Raw genomic sequence first — 24062 nt, forward strand, 5'->3', positions numbered from 1 at the left:
CCTGCGGCCTGCAGGGCCCCCTCAGCACTCGGCATCTGCCCCGGCTGGGCCGAGGCCCCGGCTCGGACTCAGTGCCATGCGCACAGCCGGCTGGCACAGCGTCCATGGACCACGGTTTCCTGGGCAGAGGGGCAGGGGCCTCCGGAGGCTGGACCTTGCTGGCGCTAGACTCAGGGCTGCTCTGGTGGGAGCCACACGCCTTGCAGAAACTTCCTGCCTCTGAGTTTCCAGGCTGGAGACTGAGGTGCTGCAGAGAGCCGGGCTCCCCAGGCCAGCCCAAGCATCTGGACACTCTCCCCAGGGAACGCTGCCACCTGGTGCTGGGCCCGTGTCCCCGGTTCCCCTAAGGGACAGGGGAGCCCTGGCGCAGGGCAGTGGGGTCTGTGGGCCCATCCCGAGTTGCCCACCCAGTCAGTGCTGCCGGCTGGCAGCCCGCCTGTGCCGCGCTGCTCTTGTGCTCAGGAGCCGGCGTCGCGGGGCTTTCCTCGGGGCGGGGAAAGGCGCCCCCGTTCACTCCAGGGGCAAAACCTAAATGGTTCGGAAAAACAGTCAAGTCAGTTGTGTCTGTCAATCACATCACTATCCAAACCAAGCTAGTCCAAAGTAACTTTCCTGCCCCTGAAACAAAAACATAAACCCTCCTTGTTACTTGGCAGCTTCCAGGAATGGATGAAACTCAGAGGAAACTCAGACCTGTGAGGCGAGGGGAGCTGTGTTCTAAACAGGTGCCAGACAGTCCTCATTGTTCTCCGTGAATAAACTTGCCCTCCTGTCTGGAAGAACTAAGTCCTAAGTTCTGAAGTGGAGGAGGCCTCTTTATATTAGAGACCTAAGGATCAGGTAAGGTTATCAGGCAACTGTGATAACATTTTGGATTCCAGATGTCTCATGGATCTGTTCTGGCTAACACCAAAATAAAAGCTAGAACATGTCTTGTTTTCCAATGTTAACTCTCAGCTGGCACTGACAGCCAAGTTTCACGAAAGCCAAGTCATGGACTCACGTGTCCTGGGACCAGTCCCTGCTCTCAAGTCTCCCCAGCTCCTCAGGGCCCTCCCAGGTCAACCCACTCAGCACCACGCGGCAGCTCTACATTCCAATAAAGAACTCAAGAAAGCCCCAAAGACCCGAGACTCCTGGGGAATAAACACTGGGAGAGTGGGGTAAAACTCTTGAAAAACCAGAGGGGTCTCTGAAATGCGGCCACAGCAGCGCCATCCCCCCTGAGCAGCAGGTCTCTGAGCCCCGGGGTGCACACCGCGAGGGATGTCTTACCTGCACTGGCCGCTGGGGCACACGGGGCCGGCCTCCGCAGGACCCCATCGTCAGCAGGACACTCCGTGGGGTCCTGGGGCACAGCGTCTCTCCTGGGCCTTTTCACCGAGGCCAGCCTGTCCTCTGCAATCTAGGGAGAGAAGACCCAACCAGCTAAGACTAGGAAGAAACAGGCCAACCGGCGCCTCTTCTTCCTGGAGCTGTGCTGTGAGTCCCGGTGGTCCACCCCAACGATTCCCCGCTGGCCGGACGGGGGCCTGGCGCCCCTCGGGCCACGCCCACCTCATTCACCCTCTTCTGCGGACCCGCTTCCTCCAGCTCCTCTGGGGCCTCCTCCGGGCTGCTGCACTTGCAGGGAATGCAGTCTGCATGAACTTCTTTTTTCCTTAGGAATTCCTCTGTGATTCCTAAGGACTCGGCAACCTGAGAAGAAAGGGGCCCATAGAGATGCTTCACTCAAAACACAAGATTCAGAAGCATGTCCGCACTTTAGGATACAGGACTGAGTTTAAACCTATGGAGTCCCTTTGTACAGCAGGGTGCCGTGAAGACAATGGGAAGGATGAAGATGAACTGTCGTCACAGCTGCATAATGACACCACGGTAACTTTCTTGCCCACTATTCCTCCTGGACGGCATCCACGCCAGCTCAACTGGCAGGTTATGAACAGCTAGGTGACCACTGCCAACAGAGGCATCTATGTGAGGCTTAGTGAAAAATCCATTACATTAAAAAAAAATATGTAATTTAAGGAGATAAAACACAGGGTCTCCCTGGTGGCTCAGGGGTAAAGAATTTGCCTGCTGATACAGGAGACACAGGTTTGGTCCCTAGTCCAGGAAGATCCCACACGCCTCGGGGCAACTAAGCCCCAGCACCACAACTACTGAGCCTGTGCTCCAGAGCCCGGGAACCACAGCTGCTGAAGCCTGAGCACCCCGGAGCCCGTGCGCCACGAGAGAAGCCAGCACAGTGAGAAGCCCAGCGCTGCCACAGGGCAGCCCCTGCTCCCCGCAGCCAGAGAAAAGCCCCTGCAGAGCAAGAGACACAGCGCAGCCAAAGACAACACAGACACTTATCAGTTTATATTAAGTATTGAATCTGTATAAAACTAATGAGGACAACCCAAAAAACCAATATGGTGTGTTACAGTGTGGATCAAGATACTTCTCGCTATAGAAGCACTGACTCTGTGAAACACTCCCCTTTCTAGACAGGCAGCTCCATCGTCGGTATAATCAAATGTTAGGAGCAGTTCAAGTCAGCACGGCCTCAGTGTCACTGTTGTATGGGCGATTCCTTTTTAACACACCTGACCCTGCTTTGTTTGCTTACCCCCTTGCTGTAGTCACTGGTTTGTTGTCCTTTCTGAGATTCTAGATGTGAGGGAGTTGATGCGGCATTTGCCTTCCTCTCTGGCTTCTCTCACTCAGCATAATACCCTCCAAGCCCACCCGTGTTGTTAAGAGTGTGGCAAAACCAGACTACTGAAAAGCACAGCATCGCAAAAGCCAGAAAAGACGACTGGTAATTCAGCGCTGCCCTCTGCCGAGGCGGGAGGGTGCGGGGACTTGGCACAGTCAGAGGTGCTCAGTGGGTGAGGACCTGAGTCTCTGAGCTGGGTGCAGGGAGTCCCCCTGGATGACCTGCCCACGGGCACGTGCTCTGCCCAGGGCAAGGTTTTATCCAAGACAAGTAAAACCACGTCAGTTCACAGCATATTTCTGTCAAGGACCCAAAATAGCTAAAGGCAAGGATACTGAAATGGGAACTCTGAACACAACCACAGACAGTAACTGCTGGTCCCTGTGTAATTCATCCCTTTGCAAAAACCCACATAATGAAGGAAAGATACCACTATTCACTGTGATCAGCGGTGAGTGGGAGGATGGTGGGTGTGTCCTTTTTTTTTCCAGCTTATCTGCATTTCTGAGTTTTCTGAAAAAAGCATGTATCACTTTTATATTAAGAAGAAAAAAAAACCCTCCTTGATGGAAGAAAGAGAAACAGAAGTGACTATGGAGATGTCATGACTAAAATAAACATCCTCCTTCTTTACTGGACAGCTTTCCCTTGGCTCTGGGCGAAACTTCCCATGGGAGCTTGTTACCTTACTGTTGTTTACTTCCAGGGGCTCCTGAGAACAGGGTCCACAACTATGGAGGTAGTCTTGACACATTTTCGTCACCATTTTATGCAGCTCTTCAAACTCCTTGTACACAGCTGGGAAGAGAGGTTTTGCTAGATGAACTTTTTCAACCTCAGTGAAGATAAAGATGACAAAGGGAAAAAAAAAAAAAAGATGTTTAAACCCAAGGCAAAGATGTGGAAAATACAGAAAGGAATCCTAAGGCGGGAAGGACATTGCTAAGCCCCCAGCCGCTGTCAGCAGACTCGGCCTTCGCTCCCCAGCAAGAGCCCATGTGTGCCCTGCACTGTGCTCAGTGGGGCAGCAGACGGCCTGGGAGAAGCGGCCCAGGAAACCAACCAGCCCAGCGGAGGGCCGCTGGAGAACAGTGGCCGGGGAAACAGGACAGACAGGCCCTGAGGCCCAAACAGGCACGTTCTGGGGCCTGCAGCTGGGGGAGGGCCAGGTCTCCACCCCTGGAGGTGCCTCCTGGAAGTGCGGGTGCAGGCAGCAAGGCCGCATTTCAGAGCGGGTTCCTCGGGTACTGGGCTGCCGTGGAGGCGGCTGGCAGGGGCATGGGTGCAAGAGGAAAGGTGACTGTGGCTCTTCCCGCACACCGAGTCCACGCGGGCCTGCCTGACGGCCCTGTGCTGGGCACACGGGCCAGACCAGCAGGCTCACTTCAGCCCTCTCTGGGGAAAGGAGACGATTCCCAAGGCCTGGCTCCATCTAAGAAAATATTATAAAGGATACCTTTCTAAATAACTTCAGATCATCCCCTCAGTTGCTTAGAAACACTAAGAAGACCCACCTTCATCAGAAGAAATTCATACACGGTCATGACCTGAGCCAGCTGAGGCAGAGCCAACTCCACTAGATCGTCCCGGTCACACTGGTGGAGAAGCTACCGGAAGAAAACGTTTGACATCTTTGAAAGAATTTCCCAGAGGCCAGCAAGCTGGTGCAATAAAAACCACAGGAGACAAAAAGTTCCCTAAAGTCTCAGTGACTAAGCAACTCTCAGCCGCGAGTGCTGGGCCTATTACACAGCTCACATACTCACGCATAACGAGCCCTGTGATCAACTCTACATTCAGAGTCTGCCCCCAATGGGGGCACTGAGTGAGCAGTGGGTGCCAAGCCCTGGATAAGGACGCAGGCGTGGTGGGGAAATGGGTTTCTGCTCCCCAGGGCTCACCAGCTGGTGCCAGAGCCACAAACACAGCAAGCCCCAAGGCAGCCCGCAGCCAGGAGACCACACCAAGGTACAGGGACAGGCAAGAGGAGACAGGGCCTGGGGAGGGGCTGGGCTGGGGGGCGTGGGTGACCAGGAGGGCGCAGTCCTTGGACGGGACTGGAGTGAGTGACGGGGAAAGAGGCGTCGTGGGCACGGTGCCCCCCACGCCCTGAACGGGGCCTGATACCGGACACCCCCAGTCATGTGCAAATCAGTGCCCATCTCTGGGGAGCTTCTCTTGTGAGGGATCAAGAGAGGAGCTCCTCAGAGGGTCCCTGATTCTCTGTAGGACAGTACGGCGCTGCGGGTCCCGGCCACGTGCTCCAGTGGCCTCAGTGACCTGACCCAGGGCTGCATCTGCCACCGCCCTGCGCAGGGTGACCTGGCGCCAGCGGGGAGCATCTCTGGGGTTCCAGTTCCTCATCCAAGTGGAGCTACTGACACGCAGTGAACTGAGCGCAGCTGGAACCCAGCAGAAAGTGCTCCCAGGATGGAAGCCGTTCACTCATTTCAAATGTTAGTGAGCAAATCACATCAGAAGCCTCCTGACCTCCTACTCCTAAAACTCACTCAGCCAGGACTTGGTAACAAGCCCATGGGGAGGAAAGTTAATTCACCCAGGTTTAAATTTCCCGCTGGACCCTGCAGCCCCCTAGGCTTTCTAGAAAGCCATTTTCTCTTTGAAAACCACTTTCCCCTCATGTGTAGTTTGGAGGCCCAGAGCCCAGAAAGTCACTCTCTCTGGGGCTGGTTGTCTCACGTACTTATCTGTGCTTTCCCTTTGCTAATTTTTTACTTATTTTCTTTAAGATGCAGGCAAATAAATACATCCTCGCCAAAGACAACCTAAGTTGGGGGTCCTGATCTTCTAAGCCAATCCAACTAAATTCAATAAACCTACTTTCAAGGGGCTAGAATGGAGATTCTAGAGTTCAAAACCCCAAACACACTTTTATATCTTGAAACTTTTTACAAAAAAACACATCATTTCTGTTCTTTTCTAAACTGCTTCCACACAAACCCAAGTTATAATTATTCTACAAGTTATCAAGGCAAGCAGCTGGTGCGCCTAGGAACCATTTCAAGCGATGCTATCTCTGAGTACAGCATTCATCCCATTACACGTCAGGTGAGCTGTCTGAGTCGGTCTGGGCGTTTTACTCTGAAATTCAGAAACCTAGGAGTGAGTTGCCACATACCATGCCAGAGACACGGGTTTCAAGAACAGGGCTCTAAGAGCGACGCACCTCCTGGAGCCTGGCCCTGCTCCTCGCAGCCCCAGCACCCACCGGCGGGTGAGCCGCGCCACTCCGCTCCAGGACGGCCACGCTGGGCTCTGCGGGGACCATGGAGCAGCTGCTTCTTCTAGGTCCGGGATGTCTCTCTGATCCCAAAAGGGCTGAAAAACTTCCATTTTTTGGTTCAGACACCAGCGCTTCTTCAAATTCCACAGACTGGCCATTCTAGATCGGGGTGCACACCCAAACCAAAATAAAATAATCATGCTTTATACACCGTAATGAAAACCTTTTTAGAGCAGAAAAATACCGTCAAAGCAAGGAACCTGAAAAGTATTCTTCTTGGCATAATCAAGACACATTAATGATAATCAATGCATCTTAAACAAAGGTTCCCTTTAAGATACCAGGTGAACACCAGCCTGCAAATCTGGGCTGACAAACCATAATCATGGAGTGGTGCCCAAAAGGAAACGAAAAACTCTGCTGATGTCACTGGCACACTAAAAACTGACCTGAGTTTTGTTAATTCATAATTCACCCATGACTTCTCAACTTTTTTTGACTGGATACACTTCAAATACCATAAAAATCATCCTTTGGAAATATGCAGAGAGGTGGACTTTAGAAAATTAACCAGGCTGTGTAAGCGCAGAGTCCTAACCACTGGACTGCCAGGGAAACACCTCAACTGCTGTTTTTTAAATAACGGACTAGTGCACACGGCACACAAATGCTCACCCCACACATACTGGGTTTCGGTAAATAAATGCTGACATGGTAATGCAAATCCATGGTGACTGGATCTGCGTTGCTTGTGAGTTTCAAAAGGGGAAAAGTGGGAGGAGAACCCGGAAGGCCACGTGTTACTGCAGACGGTCCAGGAAGCAGCCGTGGGGACCAGCGCCCCCACGCAAACATTTCCCAAGGCCACGGTCATGTCAGCATCAGCAAGAGCGCCTGCGATTAGTTTCCCTGGCCAGCCCTGAAGGACCGGCGCCTGCATTCCAAGGCACTCGGTGAGCCAGGCTGCCCAGACAGGAGACACACTTCTCCGTGCCACCCGGCAGCAGTGCACTCACATCGGTAACTCAAGGACAGTGTGCAGGGATGAGGACACAACCACCGACAGAAAGGTTACCTGCAGCCCACGCCGCGCCGACACAGCCCCTTCCTCAGCTGGCAGAGCTGGCGTGGGCGGCCCCCAGGACGCCAGGCTGCTGGTCTTGCCCTCTGTGGGGCCCGCGATCACGCACCCATTGGCTCTCTCAGATGGCGACATCTCAGGCTCCAGGTGGCCGTGGCCTGGGTTAAGTTTAAGGTGCCGGGCCAGCCCCCCCTTTCCTATGTATGACTTCTCACACGTCTGACACTTGAAAGTTTTGGGCCTCAGGGAGCATCCTGCTAAGTCGAAGAGCGCCTGCCTTCCTCTCTGATCGTCGTCTTCTTCCACACTCAGCTCGGCGTAGTCGTCGGAGTCGGATGGGTGACCGTCAGCCAGATCCTCTGTCTTGATGAATTTATAATCTTTAGCTTTGTACTTGGGAGGTCGAGATATTCGTCCAGAACGTGTTTTCACTTTGAAAGACTTCTTTAGTTTCTCAGTGTGTTTTGTTTGCGAGCTGGAAATAAATAAATTTGCTGAACTGGACGAAACAGATGTGATTGCTGGAGGGTCAGAAGCCAACGGACAGACTGCCACGGTGCTCTGGCCACTCAGAGGCTTGGCGGTCAAGACAGTCTTCACGGGGTCTGGCCGGAGGGCAGGCAGCAGCCTCTGTATGAACACGTGAATAGGAGGCTGGGGGTGGTGACTCAGGACACGTGGCGGCGCCCCCAGCAGCTGAGAGCTGAGCCCCACTGCGCTGCAGTGCCCGCTGGGAGGCGGGCCCAGCCTGGCCGGCTTGGGCTGGATGGTGGCCAGTGCGGGCATCGGCTTTTCCTGACCTTTCGTCTCTCCAGATCTTACCTTGACGCAAATGGCTTCCAATTGCTTAAACACAGGAAAAGAAAAGAAGCAGTGTGCTTATCAACATTTCCGCAATTTTGTTCCCATCTTAAACCCACTGCTGGAATTTTTTTTCTAAATTACACATCTTACATGTAAAAAAACTATATTCTGTTTACACCGACGTTTCTCAGCCTTTCCGCCCAGTCCGTAGTCATCTAGTTTACGTCACATTTCCTGTATTTGCACATATAAGAAGCATTTGCTTATATACACAAAATAAAAAGTTCATGTAACTACTCACCATCCCTACATAAATGCCTTCTGATTGCACTGGGTTGGCCAAAAAGTTTGTTCAGGTTTTTCTGTACAATCTTAATGGAAAAAACCGAATCAACTTTTTAGCTAACCCAGTATCTACTACATCGCTTTTTAAAAATCCACTCAGTTGATCTCATGAACCATTAAAAAATATCCTTCTTTATAGTTTTACCACATGTGTACTTGGCATTCTTAGTACTCTCCATTGGATTCGGTTCAATATGTGGCCTCATTGTTTAAAGTTTTCAGTGAAATTCTGGAAACCAAACAAGCCATGAAGAACTATGCAGCCTGGGCCCCCGCCACCTTCGTTATGACGCACAGCGCTGCCACACCAGGAAGCCCCCTGCCCCACATCTGCACACCTTGGTTTCCACCCTACCCGGACGTGCTGTGTGCCATCTGCACGCAGTCTTTATATCACACCTGTGCTTAGTCGCGCAGTCATGTCCAACTCTGTGACCCCATGGACTACAGCCCACCAGGCTCCTCTGTCTATGGGGATCCTCCTGGCAAAAATACCGGAGTGGGTTGCCATGCCCTCCTCCAGGGGATCTTCCCAACCCAGGGATCGAACCCAGGTCTCCTGCACTGCAGGTGGATTCTTTACCAGCTGCGCTACCAGGGAAGCCCATATCACACTTGTAGGTATCCCTAAAAATAAGTCGTTCTGTTTTGATGTGTTTTCAAGCATGATATAAGTGAATATCATCTCTGGTATCCTGGTGGGTTTTCTCCTGTCTTGCTTGTGAAATAAACCCATGGGGAGGTGCACACCCTCGGGCGCTCATTGCTCTGTAGCGTGAGGCAACAGGTGGCCTCCCGCCCTGCGCTCTCTGATCTGCTTTGTGCCGTCACGGGTTGCAGATGTGTGTGTACACACGTGTAAATTTCTCCAGGGCACACACCTAGGAGTTGGGCTGCATTTCTTCACCAGCTTTTTTTTTTTTTTTTTCCATCTAACAAAATTTTATTTTATCCTTTTGGCCCCATGGCTTGTGGGATCTTAGTTCCCCAACCAGGGATAGAATCTGAGCCCTTGGCGGTAAGAGAGCAGAGTCCTAACGACTGGATGGCCAGGGAAGTCCCTAAAAAAATTTTAAATGCACGTGCTTTTTGAGCCAGCAATCTTGCTTCTTGGATCCCAGAAGAAACACTGGCACCAACACAAGGCTGTATGTCTAGGACGCTGAAGGCAGCGCTAACAGAAAGCACCCGCCAGAGGGGCGGGCTGCAGCCGATGAGGCTCCACAAGTGCTTTTTTAAAAGAATGTTTATTTATTTGGCCGCGCAAGATTTTAGCTTCGACACTCGGTATCTTCAGTCTTCACCCTGGCGCGGGGGATCTTTAGTGCAGCGTGCAAACTCTTAGTTGTGACATGCAAGATCTAGTCCCCTGACCAGGGATCGAACTGGGCCCCCTGTATTGGGAGTGTGGGGTCTTAGCCACCAAGACTACCAGGGAAGTCCACACCAAGTTACTGAGCAGTGACCTTGTGCCTGGTACAACGGTGTAGGTGTTCGGGAGACAGCGGTCATGGTCTCCGGGAGGCGGGGCAGCAAAACTAGGTTCCCACCCTCACTGAGCAGAAAAAAAGAGCATCTGTCTTCAGGGAGAACAGACAGATAAACCTCATCACCCAGAGCCGACTTTCTCAACTCGCCACAGCCAACATCTTGGACCAGTAAGTCTGTCATGCCAGCTGAGCAGGGCAGTGTTGAGCACAGCCCCACCTCCACCCAGCAGAAGCCAGCAGCACTCCCCACGCTGTCACAATCAAAAATGTTTCCAGCAACTTCCCTGGGGGTCCAGTGGTTAAGAATCTGGCTTCCAGTGCAGGGGATGTTGGCTCCATCCCTGGTTGGGGAATTAACATCCCACGTGTCTCTGGGCAACTAAGCCGGCGCACCGCACTCCAGAGCCTGTGTCCACAATGAAGACCCCGCGTGCCACAACTAAGTCCCAACGCAGCCAAACAGATTAAACCCAAAACCAAAATATCGCCAGATATTGCCAAGTGCCCTGTGTGGGGCAAAACTGCCCCCATTGAGAACCACCAATTTGGGGCCTCTAACAGGCCCTCTTTGGACTCAACCCTCTACCAAGGAGAGGGTCAAAAAAATATAACACAGAACAGAATGAAAACCCACACTGAAATCAAGTTGGAAGTTAAGAGTATATCTGTCTGCACATTATATACTTACTACAAACAGCAGACAATTCAATATATTGGTGTGCAGAGCTGGCCCAGAGCCACTATTAATCAAATGACAACTAGTTTTACTTTGCATATCTTTTAAGAATCACATTTGTTTCTTTTTACTACTTAGAATGTTTCTCTAAGCTCTTGGGGTATTATCAGATAATGCCATTAAAGACAGACAGACATACAAACACACACACAAACACAGAGCAAATCCTATTGTTTCTGAATTACCACAGAGGCAAAGCTGGTCTTATTTTTTAATCTGCTCCGAAGACTAGTTTAACAAGTGGGTATTCTACCTGATACCTGTTATATGTCTATTTCATTCAACAAACTTTTCCTAAGTATCGCTGTGGGTCAATTCATAAACAAGTCAGGTCCCAGCCTCACCGGTGGGGAGGCGGGGTTTCCCCTGCCATGCCTGTCACCTGCAGGCCTGCTGACTCAGGTCTGTACTTTGCCTCAACGTCTGTACTTTAGATCTAAAGCTCCACTGGTAAATCTGAAGGCAGACTAGGTTGATCGTGGAATGCTGATAGGAAAACACCACCACCATGGTGCAACAGATGCAGGAAGAGAAGCAGGGAACAGCTCAGGGCTGGTAGGCTTCCCGGAAGAAGTGACCTCTGCAGGGGGCCTTGTAGGATGAGTAGAATTTTTGGAACAGATATTCTAGGTGTAAGGAAAAACATGTGTGAATGCACGGATGCATGAAAAGGGGCACTCTGCAGAGGAAACTGGAAATCTGTGGGGCAGAACAAGGATGTGAGGGGCGGGAGCTGACCTGAGGAAGTGTGTTCAGTCTGTACCTTCAAATCCACACCACCGGCCAGGGAGACCCTCCCCTGCCTGGGTTCTCCAATCACACCCGGGTCCCCGCCCACCACCTCTCCTCTTCTGCATTTTCAACTGGGACCCACCCTCGCAGGTCTAGTTCAGACCACCTCCTCTCATCCCCTTGGCCAGAAACAACCCCGCCCTTTCTCTCAGTGCATTTGGCTCTCTGTCCTATTTATTTAGTATCTCCAACTTTCTGACCGTGACCAGAAGTTATCTGAGTGATGAGTTACCTCCTTGGTCACAGCCTAACCTCCATCTCTTTGTGCGTCTTTGTGGCCTTTGTGGCACAGCCAGGGGGCAAAGAATATTACCAGAATTGAATGCAAAGCCACAGTATCATGAATGCATTAAGTATTTCTATTACCCCAATGAGAAGAGCTGGAGGACATGATCATGCTATCTAACTCCAATTAAGTTTGCTTTCATTTTGGGGAATACATCATTTTTGGGCTCTTTCCTAAGTTATCTAATCCAAAAAGCTATAGCCACATTCAACAGTCCCTGGAGTGCAGCTACGCCTGGGGGAGCCTGGGGGTAATCACTCAGCCTCTATCAGTTCTTTCCTCATCTATAAAATGCTGATAAAAACACTTCTGTGTGGTTGCTGAGACCCAAGCAGCCCAGCACAGTGCCGGATAAAGAGAGGAGACTGACAGACTCGGCCACTGGAACCCCTCTGATTCCACAAACCTGCTGTGGACTTCAGTGGGAGGCATTTATTTCTTCAGCACAGTAGGAGACAAACGTCCTACCAACAAGGAAGCCAAAGTCCAAAGAGGTTGAATTACCCAAGGTCACACTTCTAAGAAGTTTGGTGTTTGGGCAGTCATACTTGTCTCCCCAAACTTGAGTGAGACAACTCTCCAGTCCTGATGACCAACTGGGTACCAATCTTAACTGGCCAAATCCGTCAGTCAGAGGCAAAAACATAAACTTAGTGAAGACTGCTGATTCTACTCTCTACCTATTTCTTCTAGAGGTAGGATCTCTGTGGCACTTTCGGAGTGAGAAGCACGGTGACATTTACAAGGCCAGTGCTGAAAGGGGATGTGACTTTACAGGTGACACGAACGACCTCAGGCTCGGATGCTACTCTGGACACTCTGGGATGACAAGACCCATGTTCGAATTCCAGCTTCCTTAGCGGCCAAGAGCTGTGTGACCCAGAAATCAGGCCACTGAGAAAGGACGCTGGCTAGCACAGAGAGTGCTTTCATGGGTTTCATTCATGAAGCAAATGTCGGGCACCTGCCGGGTCTGTAACAGGGGTTGCAAACGCAGACGCCACCACTGCAAGCAGGTGCTGCATCAACTCACTGAAGTGTACTTCGTTCTGCCGCCGAGTCTCAGACGGGCCACTTGCAGCACCTTCCACCTGAAACCCTCTCTACGCTGGTTCCTTTAACCCACTCAGGTCTCCGCTCCAGTGTCAGGTCTGGCGACCCCTCACTCTGGAGCCCCCACGTCTGGCCGCTCTCCAAGGACTGGGTTCAAACGCCGCACCCGCCGCAGCGCCTGGACACGGTGAGCGCTCAACGAAAACGGGACGAAACGCCCGCGAGGAGCCAGGCGGCGCGGAGGAGCCCCGGGCAGGAGCCCGGCGGGGTGGAGGAGCCGACGGTGCCGGCGCGCTGACAGGGGCGGGGGGCCTGCCGTCCCCAGGCAGCCGAGTGTGGGGACGCCCTGAACTCTACCGGCCGGTCTCCCGGGCAGGGCGGCTCTACGGCCTAAGCGGAGAAGCCTTCCTCCCCTGCGAGGCCTCTCGGCCCCTCCGGACCTCGGCTTCCTCCCGGCGCCTCACCTGCGGCGGCAGCAGGCGCGGCGGGCGCGGGGGCTCGGCGCCGGGGCCCCGCTGCAGGGCGGCCTGTTGGGCCGCGTCCCGCAGCCGCCGCGCCGCGTCCAGCACGCAGGGCGGCGGCGGCGGCTCCGCGGGCGGCTGCGCCTTCGTCACCTGCTCCAGGACCCGCCGCAGCTGCTCGGGGCACAGTGGGGCCACGCGCGCGGCGCTCCCGCCCTGGGAAAAGGGAGCCCGGCCGCCGCTGCAGCCGTACTCACTGCCGCCCTCAGCTTCCGGCTCCGCGTCCGCCATGACAGCCGACGCGGAGACTCGAACCCGGGTCCCCGAGCGCCGGCGGCTCAAATGTGCGTCACCTGGGAACGGAGGCATCTACGAGTGCCCCGCAGGCCAAGACACCTCGGAAGGCGACCGCACCTGACAGACAGCGCCGGCCGGTGGGCGGGGCCTAATATGGCCCCGCCCTGCCGTCCGTTCCCGCCCAGAACGCTAGCCGGCCACATTGCCTCAATGTCAGGCCATATTCATCTTTCACCTGTCACCTCCTACCAGAGGTGTCCAACAAAAAGTTCGAGGTTCCAGAGCTCCTGGCCTAACATCATATTGTCCAAACGCTCTCAGCGTCACCTGAAGACCCTGTCTGGACCTGCGGATGCATGGGTCAGCAGTGGCCTGCTGCAGGGGCAGGGGCTCTGGGTGCAGCAGGCCTGGGTGTGGCATTAGCCCTGTTAGAGGAGGTCGCCATTAACCCCATCATAGAGTTGCGGATCAGACAACCCACAAACTGCAGAACAATTATACCAAATAAATTCTCCCACTGTTAAGAAAGTTCTAGGACCTACAACAGATTGCCCAGCCCAGGGATCTGGCAACCGGACTGATAACCCCCAGGGGAATTTGACTTTGGAGGGCAGTGGGATTTGCTTACAGAACTTACACAGGACTGGGGAAATAGACTCTTGGAGGGCACAAACAAAACGTTCTGCACGTCAGGACCCAGGAGAAAAGAGCAGTGACCCCACAAGAGACTGACTCACTTTCCTGTGAGTGTCCATGAGTCTCCGGCAGAGGCGGGCGCCGGTCAGCGGTGGGGGCACTGAGTGCAGCTGTGCGCGCACGAGGCCATTTGAAGGGGGTTGCCATTATCTTCCTCATGGCTTCCCCCGTAGCTCAGTTGGTAAAGAATCCGCCTGCAATGCAGGAGACCCGGGTTCAATCCCTGGCTCGGGAAGATCCCCTGGAGAAGGAAATGGCAACCCACTCCAGTATTCTTGCCTGGAGAGTCCCATGAACAGAGGAACTTTGTGGCTACAGTCCATGGGGTCATAAGAGTCGGACATGACTTAGCAACTAAACCACCACCACCATCACCACCATTATTTTCATTACCTCCGCCATAGTTTGGTCTCAGTCAAACAACAGGGAGGGAACATAGCCCCGCCCATCAACAGAAAATTGGATTGAAGATTTACAGAGCATGGCCCCACCAATCAGAACAAGACCCAGTTTCCCCCACAGTCAGTCTCTCCCATCAGGAAGCTTCCATAAGCCTCTTATCCTTATCCCTCAGAGAGCAGATACAATGAAAACCACAATCACAGAAAACTAATCAAAACCGGTCACATAGACCACAGCCTTGTCTTACTCAATGAAACTATGAGCCATGCCTCATAGGACCACCCAAGACGGACGGGTCATGGTGGAGAGTTCGACAAAACGTGGTCCACTGGAGAAGGGAATGGCAAACCACTTTGGTATTCTTGCCTTGAGAACCCCATGAACAGTACGAAAAAGCAAAAAGATAGGATACTGAAAGATGAACTCCCAGGTTGGTAGGTGCCCACTATGCTACTGGAGAGCAGTGGAGAAATAACTCCAGAAAGAATGAAGAGATGGAGCAAAAGCGAAAACAACACCCAGTTGTGGATGTGACTGGTGATGGAAGTCAAGTTAGATGCTGTAAAAAGACAATATTGCATAGGAACCTTGAATGTTAGGTCCATGAATCAAAGCAAATTGGAAGTGGTCAAACAGGAGCTGGCAAGAGTGAACATCGACATTCTCGAAATCAGAGGAAAAGAAATGTAAAAAGGCAAAACGGTTGAGGAAGCCTTACAAATAGCTGAGAAACTAAGAGAAGCTAAAGGCAAAGGAGAAAAGGAAAGACATACCCATGTGAATGCAGAGTTCCAAAGAATAGAAAGGAGAGATAAGCAAGTCTTGCTCAGTGATCAATGCAAAGAAATAGAGGAAAACAATAGAATGGGAAAGACTAGAGATCTCTTCAAGAAAATTAGAGATAACAAGGGAACATTTCATGCAAAGATAGGCACAATAAAGGACAGAAATGGTAGGGACCTAAGAGAAGCAGAAGATATTAAGAAGAGGTGGCAAGAATACACAGAAGAACTGTACAAAAAATACCTTCATGACCCAGATAACCACAACGGTGTGATCACTCACCAAAAGTCAGACATCCTGGAATGAGAAGTCAAGTGGGCCTTAGGAAGCATTACTACAAGCAAAGCTAGTGGAAGTGACAGAATTCCAGCTGAGCTATTTCAAATCCTAAAAGATGATGCTATGAAAGTGCTGCACTCAATATGCCAACAAATTTGGACAACTCAGCAGTGGCCACAGGACTGGAAAAGGTCTGTTTTCATTCCAATTCCAAAGAAGAGCAATGCCAAAGAATGCTCAAACTACTGCACAGTTGCACTCATGTCACACACTAGCAAAGTAATGCTCAAAATTCTTCAAGTCAGGTTTCAACAGTACGTGAACCATGAACTTCCAGATGCTCAAACTGGATTTACAAAAGGCAAAGGAACCAGAGATCAAATTGCCAACATCCACTGGATCATCGAAAAAGCAAGAGAGTTCTAGAAAAACATCTATTTCTGCTTTATTGAGTACACCAAAGCCTTTGACTGTGTGGATCACAATAAACTGTGGAAAATTCTTCAAGAGATGGGAATACCAGACCACCTCACCTGCCTCCTGAAAAATCTGTATGCAGGTCAAGAAGCAACAGTTAGAACCGGACATGAAACAACAGACTGGTTCCAAATCAGGAAAGGAGTATGTCAAGGCTGTATATTTTCACCCTGCTTATTTAACTTATATGCAGAGTACATGATGAGAAATTCTGGGCTGGAGGAAGCACAAGCTGGAATCAAGATTGCCGGGAGAAATATCAATAACCTCAGATATGCAGATGACACCACCATTATGGCAGAAAGTGAAGAGCAACTAAAGAACCTCTTGATGAAAGTGAAAGAGGAGAGTGAAAAAGTTGGCTTAAAACTCAACATTCAGAAAACTAAGATCATGGCATCCAGTTTCATCTCTTCATGGCAAATAGATGGGGAAACAATGGAAACAGTGAAGGACTTTATTTTCCTGGGCTCCAAAATCACTGCAGATGGTGACTGCAGCCATGAAAGTAAAAGATGCTTGCTCCTTGGAAGGAAAGCTATGACCAACCCAGACAGCATATTAGAAAGCAGAGATGTTATTTTGCCAACAAAAGTCCATCTAGTCAAAGCTATGGTTTTTTCAGTAGTCATGTATGGATGTGAGAGTTGGACTGTAAAGAAAGCTGAGTGCTGAAGAATTGATGCTTTTGAACTGTGGTGTTGGAGAAGACTCTTGAGAGTCCCTTGGACTGCAAGGAGATCAAACCAGTGAGTCCTAAAGGAAACCAGTCCAGAGTATTCATTGGAAAGACTGATGAAGCTGAAACTCCAATACTTTGGCCACCTGATTTGAAGAACTGACTCATTTGAAAAGACCCTGGTGCTAGGAAAAATTGAAGGCAGGAGGAGAAGGGGACGACAGAGGATGAGATGGTTGGATGGCATCACTGACTCAATGGACATGAGTTTGAGCAAGCTCTGGGAATTGGTGATGGACAGGGAGGCCTGGTGTGCTGCAGTCCATGGGGTCACAGAGTCAGACGTGACTAAGTAACTGAACTGAACTGAACTGAGAGGGAGTTCAAAGTGTGCATTTTTATCAAGTGGGGTCCCCAAGCCCGAAATTGCTCCTCCTGCCCGCTCACCCAAAGGGGGCGCACCTCGAGGGCATCACTGCTTTCCTCAGTGCCCGCTGGCTCAGGCTCAGGGGGCGAATGGATGAGTGAGTGAGCAGCAGAGCCCCCCAGCCCGCCTCACACTTCAGTCGCAGCCCTGCCGCCCCTCTTCTTCCTTCCCAGTCTGCCCCTCTCCCGGTTACCAGTGTCTTACAGCCACAAGCACTGAGGCGGCCGTGGGGCCATTGGCCAACAAATACCAACTCAGCGCGCGTTGGGCGACTCATCATCCCTGCCCTTTACATACAGTCTAGGCTGGAAGGGAGGAAACTAGCATTTGCAGCATAATATGGTGCGGATGCTGACTGCAGCCATGAAATTAAAAGACGCTTACTCCTTGGAAGGAAAGTTATGACCAACCGAGATAGTATGTTAAAAAGCAGAGACATTACTTTACCAACAAAGGTCCGTCTAGTCAAGGCAATGGTTTTTCTAGTGGTCATGTATGGATGTGAGAGTTGGACTGTGAAGAAGGCTGAGCGCTGAAGAATTGATGCTTTTGAACTGTGGTGTTGGAGAAGACTCTTGAGAGTCCCTTGGACTGCAAGGAGATCCAACCAGTCCATTCTAAAGGAGATCAATCCTGGGTGTTCATTGGAAGGACTGATGCTAAAGCTGAAACTCCAATACTTTGGTCACCTCATGTGAAGAGTTGACTCACTGGAAAAGACTCTGATGCTGGGAGGCATTGGGGGCGGGAGGAGAAGGGGATGACAGAGAGTGAGATGGCTGGATGGCATCACCGACTCGATGGACATGAATTTGAGTGAACTCCGGGAGTTGGTGATGGACAGGGAGGCCTGGCGTGCTGTGATTCATGGGGTCGCAAAGAGTCGGACACGACTGAGTGACTGAACTGAACTGAACTGATGGTGAATCCGTGATGCTCGTGGTTGGGGAAGCTGGGGGCCAGGCTTATTTATACCAGAGAAGTTTCCAGTAATCTTTGTGATAACTTTTCTCTCCTCTGGACCACCACGATCATCATTCACCACCATCACCATCATATCATCATAGTCACTAATCTTGCCTTCACTATGCTCCCTGCAGTGTCTATCTTAATTCATTAGTAGCCTCACTAAGGATTGGCCAAAAGAGAGATCAGATTCGTGGAATTTGTTCCAATTTCTTAATCCTTTTCTTCTTTCACGTTTTAAAAAAACTTTCGAATGAAAGACTTTCTCATCCTTTCATCCTCAAATGTCAGACAGGTCCTCTCTGACATCTAAGAAAGAACTGTCCCCTCATCTAGAACACAGCATGCCATTTATCTTTTTTGAGCCTGTCAGGGAGGAAAAACTTTTCCTCTATCTTCTTATGTTCATTCTCTGGGGGCTTGTGAATTAAGCTGACAAAAGACAGATTATCAAGAGAAAAGACAAATATTAGGGAGTTCCCTTGTGGCCTAGTGGCTAGGATCTGGTGTTTTCACTGGTGTGGAGTTCTGGATTCAATCTCTAATCAGCAAACCATGCTGCATGGCCAAAATACACACATAAACACACACAAAAGAACAGGCAAATTTTAATATAATGTATTTTTATTAATGTACCAATGGAATTCACAGAAAAATGTGGCAGAATGTGGGGCTTATACATTATCTTAACAGGGGAAGGGATGGTGGGAGAGGGCACTTATGGGAAAACAAGCAACTTAGGAAAGATAAATAGGCCCTTACCTAGAGTAGATGGGAGATAGGATAGTTTCCTGACAATGCCTGCTTAGGGATGATGGCGGCTTCTCCTGTCGAGTGATGAAAGTCAGCCTGGCCTGGTTGTTCCCAGGAAAGAGGATTTACGAAAACTGAATTCTTTTGGAAGGCTCTACTTTAGGCAGAAAAGACTTTTCAGGAGCTAAAACAGCTTCTGTTCAAAATAATTTTTATGCCATAGAGGTGAATTCTGGACCTTTTCAAGTCCTTGTTTAGGGAAAGTTATGGGCTCAGAGGGCAGCAACTGAGGCTGGCTCCTTGCCTGCGAGGTCCCTGCATCTAACAAGGTGCCTGTCATACACACCCCAGGTGTTGATGCCAAAAGCTCAGCCTCTCTACACGTGCTGAGCCACATCTCGGAGACAGAGTTTGGATGAAGTAGAGATCAATACCTTTGTCGCTTTGCCAGGCAAAGGGGGCACAGCGGCCTTGTATCTCTCAATATAGTGTGTCTTCCCCTGGGAGGACTTGATGAGGAGTTTTATAGCTATAGCCCCAGGGTGGGGTTGGGGACAAGACTAGAGCATATACAGGGCCTGTACTCCAGGAGTCTCAAGGGGTCAGTCTCCTAATCACGGTGAGCTTCTCTGGGGCCTTCAGCCTTGCCTCAGGCCCTTCCTTAGCTGTTCCTCCCTCGATTAGCAACTGTTGGAATCTGCCCTTGGGACTGAGGGAAGGTCATGGAGGCTGGCGTCTCCCCTACAAGCAAGAAATGGGGACAGAACGGCTTCCGGGGTCTTCCCTGGTGGCTCAGTGGTAAAGAATCACCTGGAAATGCAGGAGACATGGGTTAGGGTACTGATCCAGGAAGATCCCACGTGCTGTGGAGCAACTAAGCCCATGGACCACAGCCACTGAGCCTGTGCTCTCGAGCCCGGAGCCGCGACTACCGAAGCCCGCCTGCCCTGGAGCCTGAGCTCCGCAACAGGAGAAGCCACCGCGGAGGGAAGCCCGCACCCACGGAGTAGCCTCCACTCTACACAGCTAGAGAAACGCCTGCGCAGCCACGTAGACCCAGCACAGCCAAAACTAAAATAAATGAATAAATATAATAAAATAACAAAGGCTTCCACGCCTAGGAGCCCACAGGGTCCTGCTTGACTTCAGTGTGAAATGCAATCTGAGTACAGGTGTCTATTCTAGGGGTCAGGAGCCTCAGGTTTTGCTTCTAACTAACCATTCACAATAATAACGGTCCCATCGCACTTTTTTTAAAAAATAACTTTATTTATTTATTTCATTTTTGGCTGTGCTGCGTCTTCATTGATGCATGCAGGCTTTCTCGAGTTGCAGAGAGCGGGGCGGGGGGCTACTCTTTGGTTGCAGAATGCCGGCTTCTCATTGCGATGGCTTCAGCAGTTTCGGTTCCTAGGCTCCAGAGCACAGGCTCAGCAGTTGTGGGGCACGGGCTTAGTTGCCCAATGGCGTGTGCAGTCTTCCCAGTTCAGAAATTGAACCCATGCGTCTGCCTTGGCAGGCGGATTCTTTACCACTGAGCCCCCAGAAAGCCCTCCATCCCACTTTCCGTACACACAGCACTTGCCAAAGGTGTCAAGCCTGTAGTCTGTGGACTTGAGCTGTTACTCATTTAAATCAGAGCTTAAGGCATATTTGAGAAAAGGATGAATGAATGGTCTAGTAGATGTTCTCATTTGAGATTTTTTCAAACATGATTGGACCTTGACGTAAGATGGCATCCACCCTTAAAAGCCTTTGCTAAACGAAAAACTCCTGGGAACTTCCCTGGCAGTCCAGTGGCTAAGACTCCGTACTCCTAATGCAGGGGGCCCCAGTTCAATCCCTGGTGGGGAAATTAGATCCCAGGCGCTGCATCTAAGAGTTCACATGCCACAACTGAAGACCCCGCGCGCTGCAGCGAAGGTGGAAGACTCTGGTGCCAGAACTAAGACCTAGGGCAGTCAAATAAATAATAAATATTTTTAAAAATCTAAAAATGCCCAACTTGGACTATGAGTGAGAAATCCATCCGGCTGCCCTCTCGCTACACACTGCAGAACTGAGAGGAAGAAATGTGAAGTCTAACCAGCCAGAATGGCTATCATCAAAAACTCCACAAACAATACATGCTGGAGAGGGCATGGAGAGAAGGGGATTCTCCCACACTGTGGGGAGGAAGGTAAATCGGTACAGCCACTGTGGAGAACAGTATTGTTTTTTAGTCGATAAGTCGTGTCTCTTTTGAGACCTCATGGACTCTAGCCTGCCAGGCTTCCCTGTCCATGGAATTTCCCAGGCAAGAATACTGGAGTGGGTTGCCTGCATTGACAGTGGGGTCCCTTTACCACTGAACCACCAGATGGTAAAATGAAAAAAAAAAAAACCCTAAAAATAGATCTACCATATGCTGTGCTCAGTCGCTTCAGTCATGTCCAACTCTTTGCAACCTATGGACTATAGCCCGCCAGGCTCCTCTGTCCATGGGATTCTCCAGGCAAGAGTACTGGAGTGGGTTGCCGTGCCCTCCTCCAGGGGATCTTCCCAACCCAGGAATCAAACCCATATCTCCAGCATCTCCTGCCTCGCAGTCAGATTTTTTACCCACTGAGTCACCTGGGAAGCCCAGAGGTATCATATGACCCTACAATCCCACTCCTGGGCATATATCTAGAAAATACATGGTCTGGAAAGATGCATGCACCCCAATGTTCATTGCAGCACTTTTTACAATAGCCAAGACATGGAAGCAGCCTAAATGTCCACCAACAGAGGAGTGCATAAAGAAAATGTGGTACATATATACAATGGGATATTACTCAGTCATTAAAGAGAATGAAATAATGCCCTTTGCAGCAACACGGATGGACCTGGAGAGTGTCATACTGCGTGAAGTCAGACAGAGAAGGAGAAATATCATATGACATCTCTTATATGTGGAGTTTATAAAGAAGTGATACAAATTAACTCAAATAGAGAGAGACTCACAGACTTAGAAAATGAATTTGTTGCTGAGGAAAGCATAGTTAGGGAGTTTGGAATGGACATGCACACACTGCTCTGTTTAAAATGGATAACCAACAACCACCTGTTGTATAGCACACGGAACTCTAGTCAACATTATTATGGCAGCCTGGATGGGAGGGGAGTTTGGGGGAGAATGGATACACGTATATGAATGGGTGAGCCGCTTCGTGGTTCACCTGAAACTATCACCACATTGTTAATTGGCTATATCCCAATACAGTAAAAAGTTAACAAAAAATGTGAAGTCTAAGATCTCTCTGAAAAACAAAACACAAAATGTAGCGAAAGATTTCCAGATGCTTCTGTTACCCAAAAGTTGGGTTTGCCTCTAGGTGAGTGTGGACCCAAAAGACAGCCAAGTCAAAAACTGAAGGAAAGAAGGACGCATTCCTTGCAGGAAGTAAGGAGAACACCAGGGATCTTTCCTAAAGTGGTGTCAATTCAAACAGCAGAACTGGGGAAGGGGCTTGGGTGGTATATACGTACTCATGAAGGGGATTGAGCAGAGGAGAATTCAGCATAGCATTGGGGCAAAGATGGTGGTTGAAATCAGGAGGGTCAGAAAAAGTCAACATTCCAACCTTTAGGTTCCAGTGGATCTGTTGGAGGGAGTTTCAATTCTGCAAAATAGCTCAAGAAAGTGCTTCAGGCTAGTCTTTACCTTTGGAACAGAACTGGGAATCTTTGCAACGGATTTATTATCTTAGGTCCTGTCACTTCTCTTGCCAGATAACAGATCGTTCTCTTGTGCCCTTCAGGTTGTTATTACTGAGCTTTTCCGCCTGCTTACCCCCACTTGAGGCTGTGCTGTGTTTGCTCTGAGCTCCAGCTTCCTACTAAACTAGTGCCGCTGTGGTCTCCGTCCAGTCACCATCATAATCATCTGCGAGGACTTCATCAGCCATGATGAGATGTTCTCTGACATCTACCACATGTGGGAGGTTGCAGATGCGCTGTCGTGGACGGCTTGTGTCCGGAAGTGGAAGGGAATATGGCCAGTAGGACAGAGGGTAACACTGATGACTTGCTCATTGGTGGAAATTTCTCCACTGAAGACCCCAAGGATGAAGGTACTGAAAACACAGCAATCATGGACATTGATATTGTCATGAACCATCACTTGCAGGAAATCCACTTCACAAAAGAAGCCTACAGTGAGACAGGAGAAAAGGGGCTGGGGCACAACTTTTAAAAGAATGGCATGGCCTTCGGATACAACATAAATGGTTAGAGCCAACGGGGTCCAAGATGGTGACGAGACTTCCACGAGACCTTGGGACTCAGTATATGCTAATTGTAACGTGTCAGCAAGCTAGGTGACACACTCACAGACCCTCATTAGCATATGAAATTACCCACCCCAATAGAAAGTGACAGCCCCATACCCTGGAGCCGCTCTTGCCTTCCGAGATGGCCCACGCTTTGTCTGTGGAGTATTTCTCTCTAAATGAATCCACTTCTTACCTATCACTTTGTCTCTCACTGAATTCTTTCTGCGATGAGACATCAACAACCTGAACTTCATTAAGTGCTGAGACCAGGTGTGTGATCTCAGTTAAAAGACCATGAGCTCAAGTCCCAGTGTGGGTTGCACGGTTTCATAAGAAATACATGAAAGATTACATGAGGTCAATCAAAGGGAAACTTGAAGAAGAGACTAGAAAGACTAAAATCTTTTATGACAGGGGCTGCGGAACAAACCAAGCACATCCTTACTGGTTTCAAAAACGACTGGTTCTTTATTTGTGTAAACATGGACTCAGATGGCATGGTTGCTCTGCTGGACTGCTGTGAGGATGGTGTGATCCATACACAGTTTTCCTTAAGGGTGGTTTAGAAATGGAAAAATGTGAACGAACTTGGCTGTGACTTTGAACCAACTATCCTCATAACTGGCTGCCTGCTGCTTTTCATCCACACACCACCAGGACTTAGACAGCTGGGACTGATGTCATCCTGCGCTTTTCATTTATTTTCTCATTGATTTAGAGCTTCCCTGGTGGCTGAGAGTTGTTGTTGAATTTTAAAATTTTTATTTATTTTTAATTGGAGGAAAACTGCTTTACAGTGCTGTGTTGGCTTCTGTCATACCTCCACATGATTCAGTCACAGGTACCTGTGTCCCCGTCCTCGTGAACCTCCCTCCCACCTCCCACCCAGTCCCTCTCCTCTAGGTTGTCACAGAACACTGGGCTGAGCTCCCGGCCTCGTACAGCAGATTCCCACTGGCTCTCTGTTTTACACAGGGTAATACGCACGTTTCAGTGCTACTGCCGCCGTTTGTCT

The 24062-nt window shown here is 50.2% G+C and overlaps 1 protein-coding gene and 1 pseudogene across 3 annotated transcripts; one reads left to right on the forward strand and one right to left on the reverse strand.

Moving 5' to 3' along the window:
* Positions 1-112: 112 nt before the first annotated feature.
* Positions 113-13314, reverse strand: ZNF839 (zinc finger protein 839). 3 transcript variants are annotated; one of them, XM_088829837.1, is made up of 9 exons: positions 12997-13311; positions 7849-7872; positions 7021-7656; positions 5889-6104; positions 4216-4308; positions 3387-3536; positions 1558-1698; positions 1276-1405; positions 113-528 (listed from the first exon to the last, which is right to left on the reverse strand). In XM_088829837.1, exons 1-9 carry the CDS (start codon positions 13282-13284, stop codon positions 344-346), a joined length of 1863 nt encoding a protein of 620 aa, XP_088685963.1. In that variant the 5' UTR covers positions 13285-13311; the 3' UTR covers positions 113-343. The 3 variants fall into 3 exon arrangements, with proteins under 3 accessions (XP_088685963.1, XP_055274560.2, XP_055274558.2); XM_055418585.2 differs by having other exon boundaries at positions 1567-1698; positions 7021-7872; positions 12997-13314; XM_055418583.2 differs by having other exon boundaries at positions 7021-7872.
* LOC129550105 (translationally-controlled tumor protein-like) lies at positions 13283-23645 on the forward strand (annotated as a pseudogene).
* Positions 23646-24062: the final 417 nt, after the last annotated feature.

Source organism: Moschus berezovskii, chromosome 21, assembly GCF_049115385.1.
Source record: "Moschus berezovskii isolate FMDL1 chromosome 21, NW_MosBer_1.0, whole genome shotgun sequence".
Classification (NCBI taxonomy): Eukaryota; Metazoa; Chordata; class Mammalia; order Artiodactyla; family Moschidae; genus Moschus; species Moschus berezovskii.